The 20,060-nt window shown below is 51.1% G+C and overlaps 1 protein-coding gene across 5 annotated transcripts in view; it reads right to left on the bottom strand.

The window, feature by feature from the left end:
• SZT2 (SZT2 subunit of KICSTOR complex) overlaps positions 1 to 20,060 on the bottom strand; it is a 53,149-nt gene that overhangs the window by 16,018 nt on the left and 17,071 nt on the right. For 2 of the 5 annotated variants that reach the window (XM_054638850.2, XM_077182400.1), the window contains exons 15-49: positions 18,298 to 18,503; positions 17,689 to 17,913; positions 17,177 to 17,255; positions 16,774 to 16,871; positions 16,354 to 16,522; positions 15,774 to 15,888; positions 15,173 to 15,286; positions 14,478 to 14,678; positions 14,244 to 14,356; positions 13,577 to 13,718; positions 12,898 to 13,056; positions 12,043 to 12,247; positions 11,720 to 11,832; positions 11,002 to 11,260; positions 9,517 to 9,682; positions 9,340 to 9,432; positions 9,078 to 9,159; positions 8,653 to 8,934; positions 8,150 to 8,288; positions 7,796 to 7,912; positions 7,623 to 7,686; positions 7,077 to 7,262; positions 6,672 to 7,004; positions 6,357 to 6,546; positions 5,889 to 5,963; positions 5,577 to 5,715; positions 5,221 to 5,341; positions 4,850 to 4,979; positions 4,591 to 4,743; positions 4,372 to 4,474; positions 3,887 to 4,004; positions 3,545 to 3,656; positions 3,002 to 3,120; positions 2,358 to 2,522; positions 1,677 to 1,761 (exon numbers count right to left, since the gene is read on the bottom strand). In XM_054638850.2, coding sequence (XP_054494825.2) covers positions 1,677 to 1,761; positions 2,358 to 2,522; positions 3,002 to 3,120; positions 3,545 to 3,656; positions 3,887 to 4,004; positions 4,372 to 4,474; positions 4,591 to 4,743; positions 4,850 to 4,979; positions 5,221 to 5,341; positions 5,577 to 5,715; positions 5,889 to 5,963; positions 6,357 to 6,546; positions 6,672 to 7,004; positions 7,077 to 7,262; positions 7,623 to 7,686; positions 7,796 to 7,912; positions 8,150 to 8,288; positions 8,653 to 8,934; positions 9,078 to 9,159; positions 9,340 to 9,432; positions 9,517 to 9,682; positions 11,002 to 11,260; positions 11,720 to 11,832; positions 12,043 to 12,247; positions 12,898 to 13,056; positions 13,577 to 13,718; positions 14,244 to 14,356; positions 14,478 to 14,678; positions 15,173 to 15,286; positions 15,774 to 15,888; positions 16,354 to 16,522; positions 16,774 to 16,871; positions 17,177 to 17,255; positions 17,689 to 17,913; positions 18,298 to 18,503 — 5,170 coding nt within the window. The remainder of the gene's footprint in view (positions 1 to 1,676; positions 1,762 to 2,357; positions 2,523 to 3,001; positions 3,121 to 3,544; positions 3,657 to 3,886; positions 4,005 to 4,371; positions 4,475 to 4,590; positions 4,744 to 4,849; positions 4,980 to 5,220; positions 5,342 to 5,576; positions 5,716 to 5,888; positions 5,964 to 6,356; positions 6,547 to 6,671; positions 7,005 to 7,076; positions 7,263 to 7,622; positions 7,687 to 7,795; positions 7,913 to 8,149; positions 8,289 to 8,652; positions 8,935 to 9,077; positions 9,160 to 9,339; positions 9,433 to 9,516; positions 9,683 to 11,001; positions 11,261 to 11,719; positions 11,833 to 12,042; positions 12,248 to 12,897; positions 13,057 to 13,576; positions 13,719 to 14,243; positions 14,357 to 14,477; positions 14,679 to 15,172; positions 15,287 to 15,773; positions 15,889 to 16,353; positions 16,523 to 16,773; positions 16,872 to 17,176; positions 17,256 to 17,688; positions 17,914 to 18,297; positions 18,504 to 20,060) is intronic. The other 3 variants (XM_077182399.1, XM_077182398.1, XM_077182401.1) reach the window with 3 other exon arrangements.

The raw sequence follows: 20,060 nt of genomic DNA, 5'->3' as shown, positions 1-20,060 counted from the left end.
CTAGCCTGGAGTCACTGCAGAGAAAAGTTCAGCCCCTGCCTGTTGGCTCAGCAGCACAACCACCCAGTGTCCATCATTCCCTGTGAAGCACAAGCTCTGCAGCAACCTTTCCTCCAAGGCATAGCAGACACAAGGGAGAGTGCCCTGGGATGGAGAGAGATGCTCACAAAGGAGAGAGGTTCAAATCAGAGGGCAGCTCATGTGCATCCACACTGAGGAAAGGAAACTACACCTATGAGCAACCCCCACAGAGCCTCTTGCTGCAGCAGAGCAGCTCTCCAGGACATGGGTGCCAATACAGAGCAGGAAATCTGCCCCACATGACAGTGAATATGAGCTCTACCAACCAGACTTTCTTTCTTTAAGCAGTAAAGGGCACAAACTCCTCAACAGTCTGGTTTGGCAGTCGCCCCTAGGCCCACCCAAATGGCTGAATGATCATGTGGCAATTATAGACCATTCCCCTTTTCTTCTCCTGGATAAATTCCCACACTCAGCCTCTTCAGCCTCTGGCACATTTCCCTATTACATCCATTTTTGTATCTCTGCTCTGCTTCAGTCAGGTACATCAGCAAGAGCTGCCAAGGGTCTTACTGCCTGGTGCACTGGAGGTGGGGTGCTGGAGAACTGTTATCCCCCATCTGTGGGGGTCTCTGAGCCCCTCTGACCCCGGCTCACTGAATTACAAAGCACACATCTAATAGCACCTGGCCACTCCAGCCCTTTGGTAAGCAAGGGAACACCCCACACCAGGACACAGCCACTGGGAGAGTGATGATGCTACACCCTGGAGCATCAATGACATTTGAAACACCAGGACTCCCATTTTCCTCAGGGAAGAGATGCCTGTTTGGACCTGTGGGAAAAAAGATGCAGGACTTTGGTGTTCACTGCTTGCAAGCTGGGAATCACTGAGCTGCCACCTCAAGGCAACAGGTTCTGTTTGCTCCTTTATCCAGCCAGCAAGAAACAGGGCTCAGCTATAGACATACACACACAAACACACAGAGGAGTCAGAGCTGAAGCCACAACACAAGGAAAACAAGAACAGCTGGGACCAGAGAGCTGCATGGGAAAAGGAGATGGAGTAACACTTGGAGCCAGGGGAGCTACCTTGGAAGTGAGAGAGTGGAAAGAGGTGCTGCACAAGGTCCGACATGGTACCTACATAACAGAAGAACATTCAAACAGTGCACAAGGGGCACAAGTCACACAATGGCCAGGTGACAGACCATACGGCCTGGACAAAACATGATGTGACAACCTGCTGCAGGGTGAGCCCTATCCAATCCCCTCTCCAGCAGTCTAGAGAAAAAACAAGGACATTGCCCACACACACCCAGATTTCCCTCTGCAGCAAGGCTTCTGCCACAACTGCTCCCACTCCCCGCCCTATGGAGCCTCTGTGCCCCACACTGAGGTCTCACTGTGTCTAGAGCTGCTTCCTGCAGCAACAGGTCAAGTTTAGCAAGCTGCTTTGTGGGAGGCCTTAGTTTGCTCTGCCACACATGCAGAGGTGTGCAGTCCCTCAGGCACACACCTTACCCACCCTGCAGCCATGGAGGAACACACTCCCCCAGCACTGACCTTCCTCAGTCAGACAGAGCTCTCCAGCATGGAAACACTTCCCCAACACACAGCCCCATACCCTGTTTCAGAAGAAGTGAGCACAATACCTTTTCCACCAGTGCCTTGGCCACCTGGCTTGTTGTACAAATAGAGATCCTGGTCAGGGACGCTCCCATTATGGTTGAAGTAGTGCTAAGGAGAACAAGGAAGAATACTGACAAAGATTAGAGAACTTACCTTAACTGGAAAGAGGCTTGTGTATATGCAGAGCTCATTCCTCAACCCATAGAATCAAATCCAGATCTACTCAAAACACTCAAAACACTTGCCAACACAGCCTTCACAATTGCTGGGGTGAAGGAACATCTTACAGTTCATACAGAGTAATATGGTACTACGTATCTGTCTTTACTGTGGCCCTGCTAAGGAGTGGGTAGCAGCTCCCAAATTTTTATTAATCCTGATGTTTCAGTCCTTAGATCTGACGGAGCCATGTTCAGCTTTGAAAGGGGGTCTTCTCCCATGCTCCTGGGAGACGACTGTGGGCATGAGTTCTGTAGTTGCTGCTTTTTTGCACAGTGACTGCCTGGCATGAAAGCATGGCCTGTCTGGGCTCATCAGGATGTGCTCAGTCCTGTAAAACTCCCCCAGGCCTCAGGAGTTAGTGTCAGTTTCTCCCTAACCCTCCATGGCAGAGCTGGCAACATGGTGTCTGAGCTGCCCAAAGGAATGCCCCCAGCAGCAGCTGAAGCTGGGCAGACTCCTGTCCCAGCCCCAGCCCTGCTCACCTTGAAGTGGTGCTCCACGTTGCTGTCGGTGTACTTGGGGGTGTGCAGGAAGATGAGCAGGTTCTGGCGCAGGTAATGGGCCACGGCGTGCAGCCAGGGCACGGCCGAGGGTGGCAGCGAGAACTGCAGGACCTCGGTGGGCGGCGTCCCGGGGGGCTGGATAAACTGCACACAGGAGCCTTTAAAACCCAGCTGGGACTAGCAGCCTGCCCTGGGGCTCTAATACTGATAAAAATGGTGTCAGTTGGCTCTGCAAAGGGAGAAGTGTGGGGGGAAGAACCCTAGACAGTGTCCTGAGACAGATCATAGAATATCCTGAATTAGATGGGACCACAAGGATCATCAAAGTCCAACTCCTGGCCCTGCCCAGCCCCAAGATACAGGCAGACATTCATTCCAAGGTGTGGGAAGGAGGGCACAGTCCTGCCATGCTACAAACCCAGCAGAGGGAATCCCCCAGCTACCCTGGCACCCACACAGTATATCCCTCAGTATTTCCCTCAATGATAGCCTGACCAAGCACGGGAGCAGGGAACAGGATGCAGCAAACTGCCTCGGGTGCCCCTGGGGCAGTAGCAGCTGAGACAGGTGAAAATGTAGGACAGTGCCCTGGGATGAAGAGAGCAGATTAGCCAGTGAGGTACCTCCACATCTGCTGGGGTCAGCTTGCAGTTCCGCACCAGCATGACAGTGATGATGTCCAGGGTGGCCTCATCCAGGCGTCTGCGCAGCACCTTCACCAGCTCGTCTGTGATCTCAGGCCCTGACAGGGGAGCAGAGGTAACAGCAGCTTTTTCACCCCATCTAGTAAGAATGACTACAGCCACCTCTCCCTCCCTGTTCAAGATGTACCATCCTCACACTCACTTCCTAATGGGAACATGACTGTCCCCACCATCAGTTTCTTCAGACGTATTTTTCTATGGGTTTATGATCACAGAAGACTGCTGGTGCAGTAGGCAAAGACAAATGTACTCCTGCACAGGGTCTGCAGGAGGTTTCATTGTAGGTTATGGATCCTTTCCTTATATTTTCACCCACACAGAACAGAGAGCAGCTCTGGGCTAAGGAAAAGCTATTTGCTCAGGAGTGAGATTCCTCTCTTCAAGCAAAGAAGGCAGGGAGCAGAGCTTTGTTCCTCTGCTTTACATCAGCACAGTTCTGCTGCCAGGTGCTCTAACACATACCTGCTGGGGCAACACCATGGACCATCAGCTGGATGTGTCTGTCTATCTGTCCCACAGGACGGGCAGAGTCCACACTACGGCATGAGGCAGTGTCCAGAGAGGAACGAGAACCCTGGAGAAACAAAAGCAGCCATGTGGAGGTAGTTTCACATGAATTCTAGATCCATCATTGTCCCAGGCTGTCAGCAGGGTCAGGCAGATGCCACCCACTGCTGCCCCACTCCACACATCTCCAGTGTAAGTTTTACCCCACATAAAATCCAGGTTGCTGGGACTACTGAGCTGCCCCCATTCCTGTGACCATGAGCACCCACATCCACTCACAGAGAGCAGCAGACTCACCATGAGATCCTCAGTGTAAATGGGCTCCTGGCTGCGTGTCAGTGCCAGTGAGCGAGATGATGCACTAAGGCTGCTCTCTGCTTCCCACACCTTCCCACTGTGGGTGGTTTCAGTCAGCCTGAATACAGAAAGACATGTCAGCCTTCATTCCCAAGGATGACAGTATTGTACATCCACAGAAGATCCACATCTTCCTTGCTCTCCCCTGTGTACTTTGTGGAGACTAGTCCTTAGAATATGGAGTTTGTGGAGAAATTGCTCTCTGGCCCCCTCAAAAAATCCATCCATTTTTCCTCCTATATAAAGGCTTAGCACAGGGAGAGCAGGATGGGCCTTGCTTGATGTGACTGACTCATCAGAAATCAGATATTTGCTGCTTGGGTCACAACACGGTCCCTGAGGCTGGGCAGACACTTTCTGTCCCAAGGAGCTCTCAGTCTGTGTAACACACATAGCAAGGCCAACAAGTCACGCTGGCTTCTTACCGGAGGTAGAAAACAGATTTAGTGGCACGTTCCTGGTAGACAAACATATTCTTCCTGTTCACCACAGAGAAGGCGTTGAGCACGGAGCGAAGAGCCTGGATAGCTGTGGGCAATGTAGGACATTAGCTATCCCACATACCCTTCCCTGGAGTGCCAGTCCAGCCAGCAGCTGGACTCCTGACACGTCACACGGGAGAGAGGAACCTGGGCTGTACATACCTCGTGAGACGCCCATGTTGGGGCCCATCTTGAGGCGTGAATGCACGTGGATGAGTGTGCTCCACACCACCCCACAAGCAAAGTGCCCTGGCATGAACTGCATGGTGGCAGCCAGGTAGTCCCGGGGCTGGTAGCTCTCCTCTACAGAGTAATCTGTAAAGAGCATAGGACACAGCTGGGGCCACAGCATGGAAGTTAACATCTTCTTAGGCATCTCTGTAGCACTACAGCTGAGGCATGGCTAAAGGAATATCCATACCATCCGTGGGCATCACACGCTGCCTGTATGAAGTATAGGGTGTTTCACTCTTCCAGATGTCCTCCTCACTTTCTGCCACAAGTAATGAGTTGCATATGTGGCTGTCATGCAGGTCCTGCAGCAGCAAGCGCTGCAAAGGATGAGGAAAGATTGGTTCTGTCGCTTGCACAGCCACAGAAGACAACAAGAAGTGCTTAGGGACAGACTGAGTCCCTTTTCCTGTGACCCCCCCCAAGCTGGGACTCCACCAGCTGAACTGGCTCCCCAGGCCCTCTGAGCTGAGCCCTGACTAGACAACCTCCAGAGGTACCTTCTGATCTAAGCCGTCTAATCACTGGCAGCTCTGTTAGTGCCCTCTTAAGATTTATTACCTGATTGACAACCCTGCAGATTTCACTGATCTTCTTCACCACCACTTGGTTGAGACTCTGGCACTCCCCTGGCTGCTCCTCTTCTGTCTCTGCTGATTCTGCCTTCTCCACACTCAGGCTGCTTTATGAATAAAGGGAGAATGGGGTCAGCAGGGCACCTGGACAGTGCCCATCACTGGGTGCTGGGAGCAGGAACACAGTGGGAAAGGATGGCAGTTTTCCTCTTATAGAGCACCAATCTAGTCCTGCAACTTCCCATCCACAGTGGGCAGGGAGGAGATTGTATCCAGAGATGAGTGAGTGGCAACAAGGTCACAGTGCAGAGAGGCAGTGGTCAGACAGGGGAGCCTCCTTACCGTGTGTGGTAGTAGACCTCCACTCGGTCCTGATGGATTTTTATGATGAGCCAGAAATCCGGCATAAGGGGGCACCTGGGTTCCTGGTCACTCATTAACGCCTCCTCATACTCCGAGTCACTGCTTCCCCCATCATAACCTGCAACGCAGCCTCACTTCAGCCCTAGGCCTGGCAAAACACCTCCTCCCTGGGCAGGGCAGCCACTCACAAACCCTGCCCTCAGGGCTCACCCCAGCCCAGGCACACTGACCCCCTGTGTGTCACTGTCAGTGCCACCACACGCTGTCAGCCCCCTGCCCTGGCAGACTCACCCAGATGGTCGGAGTCCATGCTGCCCTGGCTCGACACGAGGCTCTGCACACGGCTGGGACGCTGCCTGCTGGAGCCTGCAGGGAGAAGAGGGGTTTGACCAGGAAAGTACTTGCTAAGCCCCATCACATGCCCCATCCGCTGCAGAAACTTCATGCCACAGGACAGCCAGGCTGTGCTGGCCACGGGGAGGCAGTGCTGGGGAATGGGGCTCTCACAGCCACTCTGAAGTCACCAGGAACTGCATGTCATCAGGGGTATCAGGGCAGCAGCACAGCATCTTGGGTACTGTTAAGCACTGAACTGCCAGCACCCTGGCAAGGAAGAGACCAAAGTCCTGGTACTAATCCAGGTATTTAGGGACAGGAATAGGAGTAATAGTTATATTATCTATGTCACAGCCAGAACTAGCCTCTTCCCTTTAAAGTTTCTGATGTTGAGGTACATCCTGCCCACACTGCAACTCCTACCTTCCCTGCCCTGTGTTACAGACTCAGACAGGCTTGCTGCAGATGGTGTCACCAGTGGTGATTTCTCACTGTTTCCCTTTTCAGATGATGATGATGGCAATGACTGTATGGTTGTCTCTGGAACTGCCTCTTCCATGGAGTCCTGGCCTGGTGCTCTGTTTTGATCAAGTCTCAGCATATCTCCTGGAGCCTGCATAAAGCCAAAGTCACAAAAATGACGAGAAAAACAGGCACTGAAAAAAAAAAATCCCATCATCCTTCCTTGTCATCAGTGTCCCACAGCTTCTCACCAACAGATTGTTCAGTGCTTCTCACCTCATTCAGTGTGTGGCTGCCTCCACCTGCAGGGTTCCCTGTGTCAGGCACAATGCGTGTCTCGCTCTCTGGCCACTCCCAGAGACCCTGGCCTTCTTCTGGGAGGACACAGCTTGTGTGGTGTGACAGCTCAGAGCCTTCTGCTTCTGTTTCACTGGTCCCCTCCTGGCCACCACCTGTCCTGGTGCCCCCTGCAGCTGGCTGCTGCAAGCAGGGTGTCCCTGAAGGCTCTGGAGCAGTCCTCCTGGAGTGCAGGCGGCTGATGGAGATGTAGTGGTAGTCGTTGCCTTCTGCATTCAGCATGTAGCCTGGCAGAGCCATTCTCCTGAACTCCTGCAACACAGAGAAGAATAAGCATCCTGCTAGCAAGCAAAGCATGGTGCTGCCCCAGGGCTTTCTCTTTACCTCCTTGAACTTCTCCAGAGAGTGCTCAGGCCCAAAGACAAACTGGAGCAGCACCACCTCGCTGTGGCAGCTGGGCCTGCCCTTGGAGTTATAGATGTGGGTGGCCACCCTGTGCAGGATGGAGGTGCTGATGACCTGCGAGTGACGCAGCGCTGACACAATCTCATCGTCCAGGAGCCAGCGAATCTGAGCAGAGCAAGGACACAGAGCAACATCCAGGTCACCTGAGTTTGCAAGCCTCCCCCAGCTCTCACCCAAGCCCCAATAGGATGAAGGTAGCCTCTCTCATCAGCCACATCCCTCATCTCCTGAATGTAGCTAAGAAAAGGCCTTTAGAACACAGCTCTGCCTGGCCCACCCCAACTGCAAGCAAGAATTTTCTCCGGGTAATCCCACAGTTTTGGGAACCACAAGGATAACATCTTATGTGACACCAGGAAGCCTAACAGTCAGTTCAGCTGACAGGTTGCAGCTTGGAGCAGGCTAGGAAGTGTGGAAGAGGAGTTGAGTGCTCTAGCTGGAAGCAGGAAGGCAAATCTGGCTTACCTCATTCATAGTGGCTTCAATAGCCTGCCTGTGCACTCCAGGGAGGTTGGAAAGGGCAGGGTGCCTAGGAGAGAGGAGACAAAGAATCAACCAGTCCTTCTCACTCATGCAGCTACCACAGAGCAGCTCCCAGGCAGTAAAAGGAAGCAGTGAGGGGCTGTGCAGTGCCCTACCTCTCATCTCCAGTGGATGGGAGCCGTTCCAGGTTGTGCATAATGTCCTCGTCTGAGCGGAAAGAGGATGGCTGCCCTGGAGAGCGCGTGAAGGACACGCTGCTCTCAGAGGTGCATCTGTCACAGGAGAGAGAGCAGCCTGAGAGTTGGAGCCAGAGAGGATAAACAGACACAGAGAGCGAAAAGGGATCTCTAGGGAAGGTGAGCCTATCTAGGAAATATTTGAGTTTTCTTAAGGCTGTGACAGGCTTTGTGAGAAGAAGAATTGTAAGTCTCAGTACATGGAGATGAGCCAATAATGACTGTCTGGCTAGGGCAGGCAGAGCGTGGGTGACTGGGCCTCTTTCCACCTACCTGTTGTGGAGGATGTCTGTGTTCACAACTTCTATCTCCAGGGGCAGTGTCAACACAAAGATGTCCAGGGTCACACAGAGATCCCCCAAGTCAATGGTGTTCAAGCCCTGGCAGCTTTCCAGGCAGCCCAGAACTTCCCCTGAGGAGAGATCACAAACCAAGGGACTCAAGCAACCAACATCTCTGCTTGCACACATACCCAGCCTGGTGGCAAGTACAGAGACTGCAAGAGGTGGCTGTCACACACACCTGGACAGGCTCAAGAAGGCCACCATCATCTTCCATGATCCTTTCAACCTTCCATGACCAATCCCACAGCAAGTGGGAGACCTGGTGAAAAAGCCCTTGTCTGATGATGGCAAACCCTGGGGGTTTACAGTGAAGGCTGGTCTAGGGAGATTGCTGTTTAACACACAGCATGTTTGTTCCAGGAGCTGCTCACCCAGCAGGGACCTGACAGAAGCCCTATTGCCATTTAACCCCCCAGCAAGACTTGTTCTTACCTAGACAGGTTGGCAGGGACTGCACGGGCATGGAGCTATGCTGGCTACGCAGCTTCACTGAGCAGGTCAGGTGCACAAAGAGCGGGGGCATCTCCTGCTCCAGGAACTCCTGCTCATTGAGCGAGTCCCCTCCCAGCACGCTGAAGGAGTCGTCATCCTGGTTCACTGTGTTGGAGTCTGAGAGGGAATCTGTGTCTGGGAACTCATGCTCCAGCTTCTCACGGTACTCCACCTCCAGCTCTGGGTCACTCTCTGTGGCAATGCAGCATCCAGACACCGCTCCTGTTGGTACAGGTTCCCTGTCAGCAAACCAGGTCCACACCTCCAGAGACCCGACCAGACACACCTAGCTCTGAAAGGCATCACCACATGGACAGACGTTTTCTTTTCCAAGGCAGAGCAAACCTGTCTTGGAAAAATTTTACCTTCTTCAGCTGCCATTTCTGCCTCTGATCCCTCCATGTCCTCGCTGCCTTTCCTGTCTGCCTGATCCCGAGATGCCTCTTCCTGAGATGGAGAGAGAAAGGGCACATACTAGAATCATGCCAGGCAATACATCATCAGGTTGTTGATGGGAGCTCCAGGGACTAAGTCCACCCATGGGCCTGCCAGCCTCAAATCCGTATTTGACACCAAGAAAAGCTATTCCACAAGGACCAGGCACCTCCAGGACAGCCCCATACCTACCTCTTTCTTGGCTGATGGTGGGCAGTAGAAGAAATAGTGAGGATTTGATGGCACTGGCTTGAAATGTAAGCTTCCAATTTCCAGGAATTTTTCCTAGAAGAGAAATCCCAAGTATGAAGCAGACATCCTACTCTACACACTCCTGTTGAAGCCAGGTCAAGCTTGCACATTCCTCACCTGGATAATTTTATGCAAGTCTGGGTGTGCCTGGCAGGGCTGTCCAATTTCCAGCAGTGAGAGGGGAAATTCTGAACAGCAGCTGGTGCCCACACTGCTCTTTGGCTCCTCTGTGGGGCTGGCAATGTTATGGGAGTCCTGCTCACTGTAGTCTTCCATTTCAGCACTGACAGGATTGTGGACAGGTCAGACAGGCAGATTGAGAAACAAGACAAGTTTTACATGTTCTCCATCCTGCCAGTATCCCACCTCCCAGCTCCCCAAACCTCATGTGTGTCAACACAATCTGAACACCCACAACTCCACAGCCCAGCAGCCACCCATGTGCCCAGCTGCTGTCTGAAGCCAGGCCTGAGGTAGTTTCACCATGCTGATCATATTGCCATGTCTGTACACCACACACACACAGACTAACTACAGGGACAGGCCTGCAGCAACCTGAACTACCAGCAGCCAGTCCAGGGCTCCTCACAGCAAGTACCACCATGTCAGCACCCCAGGGTCTGGGCAGCAAAGCTCAGGCCCATGCTCACTCAGCAGTTCCATGACAGAATTAGTCCCTAAAACTCAGGAAAAGCAACCTGGGGAGTAGGATGTTGACTGGTCAAAGCACTCCCCTGGTACTCAAATTAGTGATACAGGTGGCAGATCTGGGTGCAATGTGTTGCAAGCTGTACATTCTTCAGTAAAAGTTTATGCAACTTGCATTCAGATAGGTGATTCATAATATCCTATCAACAACAACAACAACAAAAAATGTTGCCACCGTTTTTCTTGGGGAAAGTAGCACTTGAAATCACCTTACTTTTTAAACACCGAAAATTCTTCAAAATCACAGTCTCACCTCAATGATTTACAGTATAAGATGACATAGCACTGGATATTCCCAACAAATGCCAGTGAATTCACATAAAGAAACTGTCTGTTTCTTTGACTGACACTAAGGCACAGCATTTCTTTCTCCCTTAAGCCTTCAGAGGAGACAGAAACCTCATAAATACCCTAAGGAACAGGACAGAAGTTTAGCATATTTCAATTCTGCCTTGGTGTTTCCCTTGTGCATTTTTTTCCAAGAGTTTTAATTTTAAAAAGAGACACTTTATTCATTAGAAAAGGATAACAAAGCTGTCATTTACACCAGAGTCAACAGCAAACTCAAATGAGTCAAACAGCAGCAGGAGATGCATAATTTCTCCAGAAACAAGTCTTGCAGGCTTGCAGACAAACTGCCCTCCAGCTCAGGCCAGATGGGACAGCAATGAGCCAAGACTATCAGAGAAAGAAAGGATGGATGTCATCAGAGACTGTAAAAAATAGAGGGTCCTGGTGGACACCATACCAGGTGGGTATCTCACTGTAAGTGTCTGCTCCTCTGTGTGGCTCTGCCCTACAGCATTCCTTCTAGCAGGCACTAGAAGTTGCTTGAAAAAAGATTTGTCCTGGCACAATTCTAAGAACAGAAGGAAGACTGAGGTGGGTCCCTACCTTGACTCAGAGACCAAGACACCTCGTTCCCTAGAGCTCTGTTCCTCCTCCTGCTCCATGCTGCCCACTTGGAAGCTGGCTGCCTTGGAGTGTGTGTGGAAATGCTGGTGGCTCTCTCGGAACGAGCGGACGTGGCTGCACACTGTCAGCAGGAAGTTGGTGATGTCAATCTCTTGGAGCAGCTCCTCACAGTAGTCCATGGCAGTAAGCAGGTCCTGGGAGCTGATGCTGTGTGACTGCTGAAGGCTCTTGAACAGCCCTAGAGATAAACACAGTGCTTGAGCATCCCTCACAGCCCAAGGATGTGAGGCTGTGGGAGTCAGGCAGTGGCCACATATGGATGGATCTTCACCAAGTCCCAGCAGAGAGCTGGAGTCAGTGCTGGTGCTGGAGACAGGAGGCAGCCAGGGCACCTATGCTATGTGTTAGCCTGGCTTGGGTGACACCAGAGTGCCCGCAGCATCTGTCACCCTGAAGGTGAGAGGAAGGCATCAAAGAAGGGATGCTCCTTCACAGCACTCCAGAGTTCTGAGAACAGCCTCTGCAAGGCCCATAGGCATGCAGAAGCATCTTAAATCCCTCCCAGTGGTACATCAGTCCCACAGCTCCTCCCTTTGCTTGGAGTAAGATCACAAGGAGAATGAGACATTGCTTTCTTAGAAGAAGAGCCAGGGTCCAACCCCAACCCCACCACAGGTCCCACTGTGCTGCTGCTCACCTTTCACATAGCACTGGTGGGAGTGCTCTTGCAGCAGAGTGCAGTAAGTCACCAACTCCTTGTGCTTGTGGTCTAGCCAGGCAGCAGTTGGAGGACGCTCCAGAGACTGGGACCTGGAAAAGAGGAACCACAGCCTTTAGCACCAGTGAAGCACATTTTAAACTGTAAATGGCTCTGGTGCCAGTGAAGCAGAGCCTAGGGCATGCACAGGCAGTGGCTGCTATAAGGCAGAGAGGCCAAGCCAAGAAGACAGGGCTAGAACCAGCCCCTTGCCAAGGAAACTCCTCTGTTTTCTGTCTAGGTACAAGTATGGTGGGCATTACCTGAAAAAGATGTCCCGAGGAGGGCGCTGTGCCCGTGGGCTGACGAGCTGCTCTCGCAGCAGCTCCAGGGAGCAGCTGTAGATGTAAATGGGGCAGCGGAAGCGGCGGCTCTCGGCCAGCTCAGACTGCGAGTTCTGCCGGCAGAAGGAGATGTGCACATCTCTCCGGGAGGGGCCACTCTGCTCCCCAGGGTCCTGGCTCACTTCTGCAAAAGTGACAGTTCTAAGATAAAGGCCTCTGATGGTTCCTAGTTCTTGGTCTGAGACATCACAGCTCCCACAGAAGGCACCACAGTTAGATACTGGTTTTTCAAGCTTCTCACCACTCATCCTCACCCAGCACCCAACCACTCAGCTCAGTGCTTTGGCCACCTTGATCCCCTTTACAGCCATGACTGCTCATCACCACCACCACTACCTCCTGCAGCAGCACAACCCTTCATCATCACTGTGAGCATGTCTGATCTGCCCTAGGGGCTGTGCAATCTAATCCTATACACCTCAAGACCTGTGCCCTTCTCCCTAAGACAATGTGCTGCTGACAGTGCCAATCTGGATCATGAAATGAGAGTCACTGACTTTCCAGTGCAGCCCACTACTGCCATTCCTAGTAGCTTCTATCTTGCCTGCAACCTTCTTGCCTACAAGGAATCAACCTTAGGCCATGAGCACCCAACTCGCTTTACATTCCTTCATGCCCCCATGAACATCACTATGCCTCTTGTCTCAACTCTGCTTACTGCCAGGCAGGAGCTGACAGGCTGCAGCAGCCTGCTACTCCTCCTGCTTTAATCTGCTCAACAATATGCTCAAGAATAGCAAGGATACCGATACTTTAACAAGGTGCTGTCAGTACCATGAGCTGGTGTTATGCTGAGGGTTGGCAATGGCACTGCAGCATCCCCCTCTTCAGCTCTGACTCGCTCTGCACAGACAGATCCCATGGTATCTTCTCCAGATCGACTCTCATCTTTTGGAGATTTGTCCAACCCACAAGCCATCAGCTTCTGTACATCTGGAGGAAAAAGAAATAAAAATCATCCTTTGTCCAGTGAGAACAGCTTAACCTCTCAATCTATATTCTCAAGAGAGCAGATTTCCTGCTACCTTTTTGTGTGTAGAAGCAGCTTCACCTGAGCCTAGTAGCCTTCACCAGTGGCTCAGTGAAAGCCAGACCAGTGCCAATGCCCAGAAGCAGGGACTCTCCCAGACCATCCCATCAGCAATCTCCTTAATCCATTCCTTAACAACCCCAGTGGGAAAACAGTCCAAATGGCTATAGCTAGCAAACAACTCAACACCACATCCCCCACCTGAAAACCCTATGTGGGCAGCACCACATGCTGAGAGAAAAGCAGGACATTCAACACTTGGCACTATTCTATTCCTGGCCATGTGATGCAAAAAGACTGTGCATGAACTCTGCTATTCAATTTTCTCTCCACCCTACAGGAGCTGATTCTGGCTTTTCTGTTTCCCTGAGCAGGTGTGTAGGACTGCTGCCTCCTCTTGCTTCCCACAACAGACCCCCTCACCTGAGAAGGTGGCTGGCAGGAAGGTCAGGAACACATGCTGCGGGTTGACCAGCTTGGCATAACATCGCCACTGAGGGGGAAAGGGCCCCAGCGTGTCACTCAGTGTCACATCATCCTCAGGCAGCTCTGTGTTGCCAAGGCTCTGGTGGAAGAGCAGAAGTTGGATAAACTCATGGCATATGGCACAGGCCCACCTTGAGGCAGGTAGCAAGCACACAGAGCAAGTTCTTCCAGGCCTGCTGGCTGGCACAGCACTGAAACCACCCTGGCCACCTCTGCAGATTCTCAGAGCAGCCTGACTCTAGCAATCACCATTCTGGGAGCAGCCTGGCTGCAGGAAGTACAGCACAACAGTCAGGAGATGCTTAGCCAGCTGTGCTGGGGCCGATTCTGACTCTAGGCAGTGAGTGCCCATGGTTTCAGAACAACCTGCAGCACAGTACCAGTGCTGCTGTAACAGGCTTGGCCCAGAGTGAATGCAACTATCCACACACCTTCTAGATTCCTGCTTGACTTCAGCCCCAGGATACAGCCTAAACTGCTGCCAAAAGTGGGCAGGAACAGCTGCCTTTCAGCCTTTCTCAGCCCTTTTAACTCTCCTGCTCTTTATCAGCTGCTGCCTTGGTTTCTGAGGGGGTTCAGGAGAAGGAGAGCAGCACAGCAGTACCTGCAGAGTACTTGTGGAGCCAGTCATATCCCTGGTGCCATTGCTGCCAACAAGATGATAGGATGCAGAAGCATCCTGCTGCTCCAGGGTCCCAGAAGCTTTTAGGGTTTCTTCTGAAATGGAGCACAGAGAAACCAATGTGAGACACCCCAGCTGAGAATGAGACTTGAAAGCAAGGCTTCTGAAAAACCTCACTGCTGCTGGTGTCACTACTGCCACACTCCTGGTCCTTACCTCTGATGACAGGGAGGGTGAAGGGGGGTTGATGGCCATCACGATCCCGTTGCAGAACCTGCTCCATGAAAGCCACATGATCAGCATCGGCCATGGGGATCTCCCTGTCACTGAGGTCATGCTGAAGGCAGCCATGGAAGAGGTTTAGTAGCATTTCATTGGGCACAAACGAAGAGTCCTTGGTCACCTCCTCATTCTCTGCTTCAAAACAGAACCATGGCAGCTTCAGAGACAGCATCTCCATAGCTACCACCTGCCCACAATCCCAGGAGACAGCCCTTTGCAAAACAACACTACCACATAGCCAGGAATTTCCCCAGCACCTCTGCAAGACTGACTTGGGTAGTGTTGAGGAGGCCCTGGAGTTTTGGCATCATTAGTTACCCTGCACTCACCCACCCTGCTACTCTAACTGTTGTGGAGATGCTGGGGGTACACACAAGAGCCATCACCACAAAGCTACTATCTAGGTTTAATGATTTCAAAAGCAGCTCTTACAAATTACCATCCCAGGAAAAGGCAGCAATATATCTGGACAGCCCTGGGGCTGCAGAGCTGGGAAGAACAGCACTGAGCTACTAAAAGAAGTATGGCAGTGCTCACATGCTGCTGCCCAGGGAGACAAGCAGGTGGAGCAGGCTGTCCATAGCCATGGAGGGAGGACAAGGGGAGGCAGGTGGTGAAGGGGCACCTACCTTTTGTTAGCATTAGAAAGAACATTTCCACCTGCTGGCACCTGGGCAAGAGCTTCATGAGGTTGAACTGGAATGGGATCTCATGCACTCGAAAACCAGGCCCCATGTCTGGATCTGCAAGAGAGATGAACAGGACCACCAGCATTCCACAAACTGCTGTAGGAAGTATGACTTGAAACTGAGAACAGAGGAGCTCCTCCTTAATATCCTTTATGACTTCTATAAAACCACTTGCCCAGGCACACCAGGCCTATCACTGAAGAGATGAGCTCATCTTCCACCTGCTCCTGAAGTCAGCTCCTCTCACACAATTACAGAATGGTTGATGTTGGAAAGGTCACCTGGACCAACCCCCCTGCTCAAGCAAGGTGACCTTGTCACCTCTCCAGCCTAGGCAGAAAGCCTCAGTGCTTTTTTGGCCTTCCCAGGCTGAAGCCATTTCTCTGCCAACTTAGCATAAGTGCAGAAAAGTGACCCACAGCCATCAAAGTCTACAAAGTTGTCAAAATACCTCTTCTACCTTCTGTGGGTCCTGAGACATTCAAAACCTAGCTTCTTCTTTGCTCCATCAAGCTTGCTAGGGCACAGATGGTGGACTCACCTTCAGCAGCTTTGGTGTCCGAGGGAGGGCAGACCCACTCCTTGTTCTGGCACAGCTGGCTGATGTACTCAAAGGTCAGCATGGTGGTGATGCATGCAAGGTCCCGGGGATAGAGCTGCAGTAAGAGTTAAGGCTCAGTTTATGCAGCAGAATTATTACCCACAAATGCAGAAGAAAAGAATCTAAAAGCAAGGAGAAGGAACACTATTCTCACTCATTGCTCCGTCCTTCGCCACCAGCCCCTTAGCCTGTTTTCACCTTGCTCAGGGGGAGTGCTGGTAGCACTACCTGCAGTCCCTGCTCTGGTCCAGCTTACTCTCCTCCTCCAATGGAATGACTTTTCACAAAATCATTTGTATTTTCCCAGCTATCCCAAAGCAGCATTGCATCCACTGCACTGCAATCAATAAACCTTTTATGGCCAGTGGCCAGTTCCTCTTTCAGAAATCTCAGACTCTTCTGTGACTAGCATTCCCATCTCTTCTGCCCTCAGTATTTACCTGCAGTTTTGTGCTGTACTTACACTGAACCCTTCTCCCTGCACGAAAGAGCCCATGCCCCTCCCCTTTCAGGGACTCACCGCTTTAGGTATTTTCTGGTAGGGCAAGCCATGGAGGTGCTTCCAGTTCTCAGCAGTACTGTGGACATGGCCACTCTGTGGCTCTACCCAGCACTCAGTGACCAAGTTCAGTTCTGTGTCCACTTCAATGGCTTCTACTTCTGTATCATTGTCATCATCTGTGGAAAAGCTGGAGGGAAGTCAAAAGGAAAGTCCTGTGAGGTAGCACAGAGCCAGCAGTCCACTGTAGTTTCTCTCAGAGCTGTGAGACCAACTACAGGAACCAAGAGTGGCAGGCAAAGCCCCAGCAACCTGGTGATCAATGACAACTGGTTATCTGTACCAGATGGTGGAGGTCTCCCTCCTTTCCACACTGACTGCAAAAGTCTGGAGCTGTGACTCCACTGCCAACCCCCCCTGGGAGCAGAAGAGCAGCCTCACCTGTCCTTGGTGGAGGTCGAGTGGGGTGGGAAGAGGATGTATTGGACGACACAGGTGTGCTTCTCCCTGTCACTGCTGCTCTCACTTGAGCCATCAATCTGGAGGGGAGACACTGCATGAGCCCTAGCCAGTACCCCCTTACACAGCACAGCCCCATCACACAGCTCCCACTAGCAGGGGTGGAAAGAGGAAGCCTGTCCCAACCCCAAGAACTCCTCCAGCACAGCACGCCCCTACCACAAAGCAGCTCTCTAAATGCAGATGAAGGCAGAAAAATGCCCAACCCACAAGTGGCTTTACTTTCTCCCTGTACGTGTCAAGGGTGTGTGCTAGAAGCAGATGATAAATCTACCACAGGTGAATCCACCCCAGGAGCAGCAATGAGGACAGCAGCCAGGCTCACCTGCATGGGCAGCTCCAGCACCATGTTGATAATGCCATCCCCACTGGATGCAAAGTGGAAACCCTCTGACAGACGAACCCTTGCAACAGAGAGGAAGTCAGACCTGTAGGACTTCTCCACCCATACTGCAAGCTTTAAATGCAAGAATGACTGTACCCTTCACCCCAAAACACTGTCCTTCTCAAGACAGGGAGCTGCACACAGAAAATGGGGAGATATGACACTGCCAGAACAGCCTGCGTGAAGATCAGCACACACCAGGTACAGTGACACATCTTGCCTTTTGCATGTTTTCCAGGACATTTTCTCTCATTTTCTCCAATTACAGCTGCAGAACTGGGTAAAGCACTGACCCAAGTGGCTCTAGAAGCTGCATACAGGACCAAAACCTTCTGCACAGCAGCTTTACCTATTATAAGGCCTCATAAATGTAATAAGCAAGGTTGACTTTGCTTTCCCTGTATCCCCAGGACTAGCTTGGAGAGAGGACCCCTGTCAGGTGTGCAACTTACTCTGTGAGTGTGGAAAGGAGCTGGGCCACAGCAGTGATGGGCACAGCGGGTGCCAGCCCTGACTGGACACTCCAGATCCAGCGCTGGTGGTAGAAGTAGCGGGACAGGGAAGCCAGGGTGGAGGAGGCGGTGCGATTGGCCACCATGGTGAGGGGACCAGACACGGGGGGATGCTCCAGGTTCAGGATGAAGGGGGCTCGATAGTCAGAAGGCAGCTTCTCATACCTAGGAGAGGGCAGAAGTGTAACATGCTGACATGGAAAAAAATCCTTTTTTTTTTTTGTTTAGGGTCAGAGTTGTCTGGATTCACAACCCACTTGTTGGGCCCAGGACAGAGTCTTCCAGCAGGAAAACGTCACTGGCCCAGCACAGGATCCTGCTCAGAGAGCAGTACCTAAATTACTTCCACACTGTATTTCATTAGGAGTGATAAATCTGCCTGTCCACCAAGAATCCCTGCTGCAGCTTACAGCCATGCAACACAAACCCATCCCAACAAGCACCAGTTCCATTCACAGCACTCTCATTCTACAACTGACAGCACCAACCACAGATCTTCCTCCTTTCCCCTTCACAGGGCAAGGTGACAGCCTGGTACTCCATCCCTACCTGATCAGCAGCTTCTCCAACGGTTTGTGCAGCACAACAAGGCAGGGTCTGTCTGAGAGGGCTGACTGGGCCCCAGCCACAGGTGGGGATTTGGAGGGAGAACTACTGCCCAACATTTTCCTCTTTGCTTTTGGAGTTGCCTCCTTGCTCTGGACCCTGTGGGGAAAGCGCAGCTGCAAGATTCGGTCCCGTAACTCTTCCACTATCTGTCATGGCAAAAGCAAAAGGTAAACATGACCAACTTTGTCTGGAGACATAAACTACTCAAAATAAGTGTCTAGAACAAGAGCTTGACCAAAAGGAACAAAACACTCCTTGAAGAGCAGGAGTTAAAGGTAATTTTACTTCTGAGGCACTAGCAAGACCAAGATCAAGATGACACAAGGCTCCCTGGTCCCTATTTATTTTTAAAAGCAAAAGGAAGATTAAAAAACCCCCAGAGACTACTTCAAGGCTGAAGAAGTTGCCTTCCAAAACTCAGATTAAAAACAAATTAACTGCATGCCAGCTCCTCCACAGATGCAGTCCAAGCATGCACCCTCATTCTTCCCTCCTCCTCTCCTCAACACCTACAGTAAATGTAAACTAGTCCATATCAGCTGTGGGAACAGCACTGGCTCTGTCTTATATATTCTCCCACTACCACATTCATTTGTCAAACCTCTATGGCAAAAGGTTTCAGGAGCCTGAGCTATTTTTTAGGTTATTTTTTTCCAAGATACTTTCACAATCACTTCCTGATTACTCTTTTAAGCTTTTAGTAGCTCTGAATATAGTTCAACCCACACCAGCATCTGATTCCCACAATAGCCCAGTGTTTTCTTTGAAATTTCTATAGTTAGGTTTCTTTTCATGATCTTTGTTCAACTTTTTTCAATTTTTATTACCATTGTAGTTAAACAGAAGAACAGCAGCTCTCCATCTTCCTCAACATTAACTATTTCAGTAACTTTTCTCATCATTACTATGTCTTTTTCAAGGAAAGGAATGTCCCCAAACCCAAATGTTAAACAAGAGTTCTTTCCTGCACTGTGCTGCCACTTGGGTCCCCTTCATAGTTTCATATTGATATCACAGAATCACTAATGGTGCTTAAGCTCCCAAATCCCACTATTTTGCAGCCATCCATACTGGCTTCCAGCCACGACTGTGCTGCTTAGGTGTCACCAAAGCACCGAGGTTGAAATAGCTTTGTGCCACCTGCACATTTCCTCAGCTCGTGTTACCTTTCTGCAAATGAGTTCCCTACCCTTTGACTAGAAAAAAGATTGGGAAAATCACAAACAGCTTCTGCTGTGATGAAACAGAGCACTTTTTCAATTTCCTTCCTTTGTTCCCCAAGGCAGTTTGCTTTATGACATCCCATTCCTACAGTTCTACAGTCATGCCCTATGCAAAGTCTCACCAAAAAGCTTTCTGAAAGTCGACTGTATGAGGTGCTTTCCTTCAGCACTGGAAATTTGAACTGCTCAGCACAAAACCCCCTTTCCCTTAAACAAAGCAGGCTAAGTTCTACTGCCATCCTCCACAATGAGTAGTTAATCAGCTCTATAGCAGGCAAAAAAAAATATTATGGCTGATACAATTTATGATCTACATATAGTTCCTGCTGCAATGACCTGGAGCTTGCCCACAGCTGCAGGGTATGGTGCCTGTCTCATACTTTCTTCATTTGCACCTGCCAGAGGGAACTCCTTCAAAAAAACCTGTCACTTGGCATTACCAAGCCCACATGTTGACCCAGCAACCAGTGCCCAAGTCCT

This window comes from Agelaius phoeniceus, chromosome 8 (assembly GCF_051311805.1).
Source record: "Agelaius phoeniceus isolate bAgePho1 chromosome 8, bAgePho1.hap1, whole genome shotgun sequence".
NCBI classification, from domain to species: domain Eukaryota; kingdom Metazoa; phylum Chordata; class Aves; order Passeriformes; family Icteridae; genus Agelaius; species Agelaius phoeniceus.
This window is presented reverse-complemented; position numbering and strand designations above follow the sequence as displayed.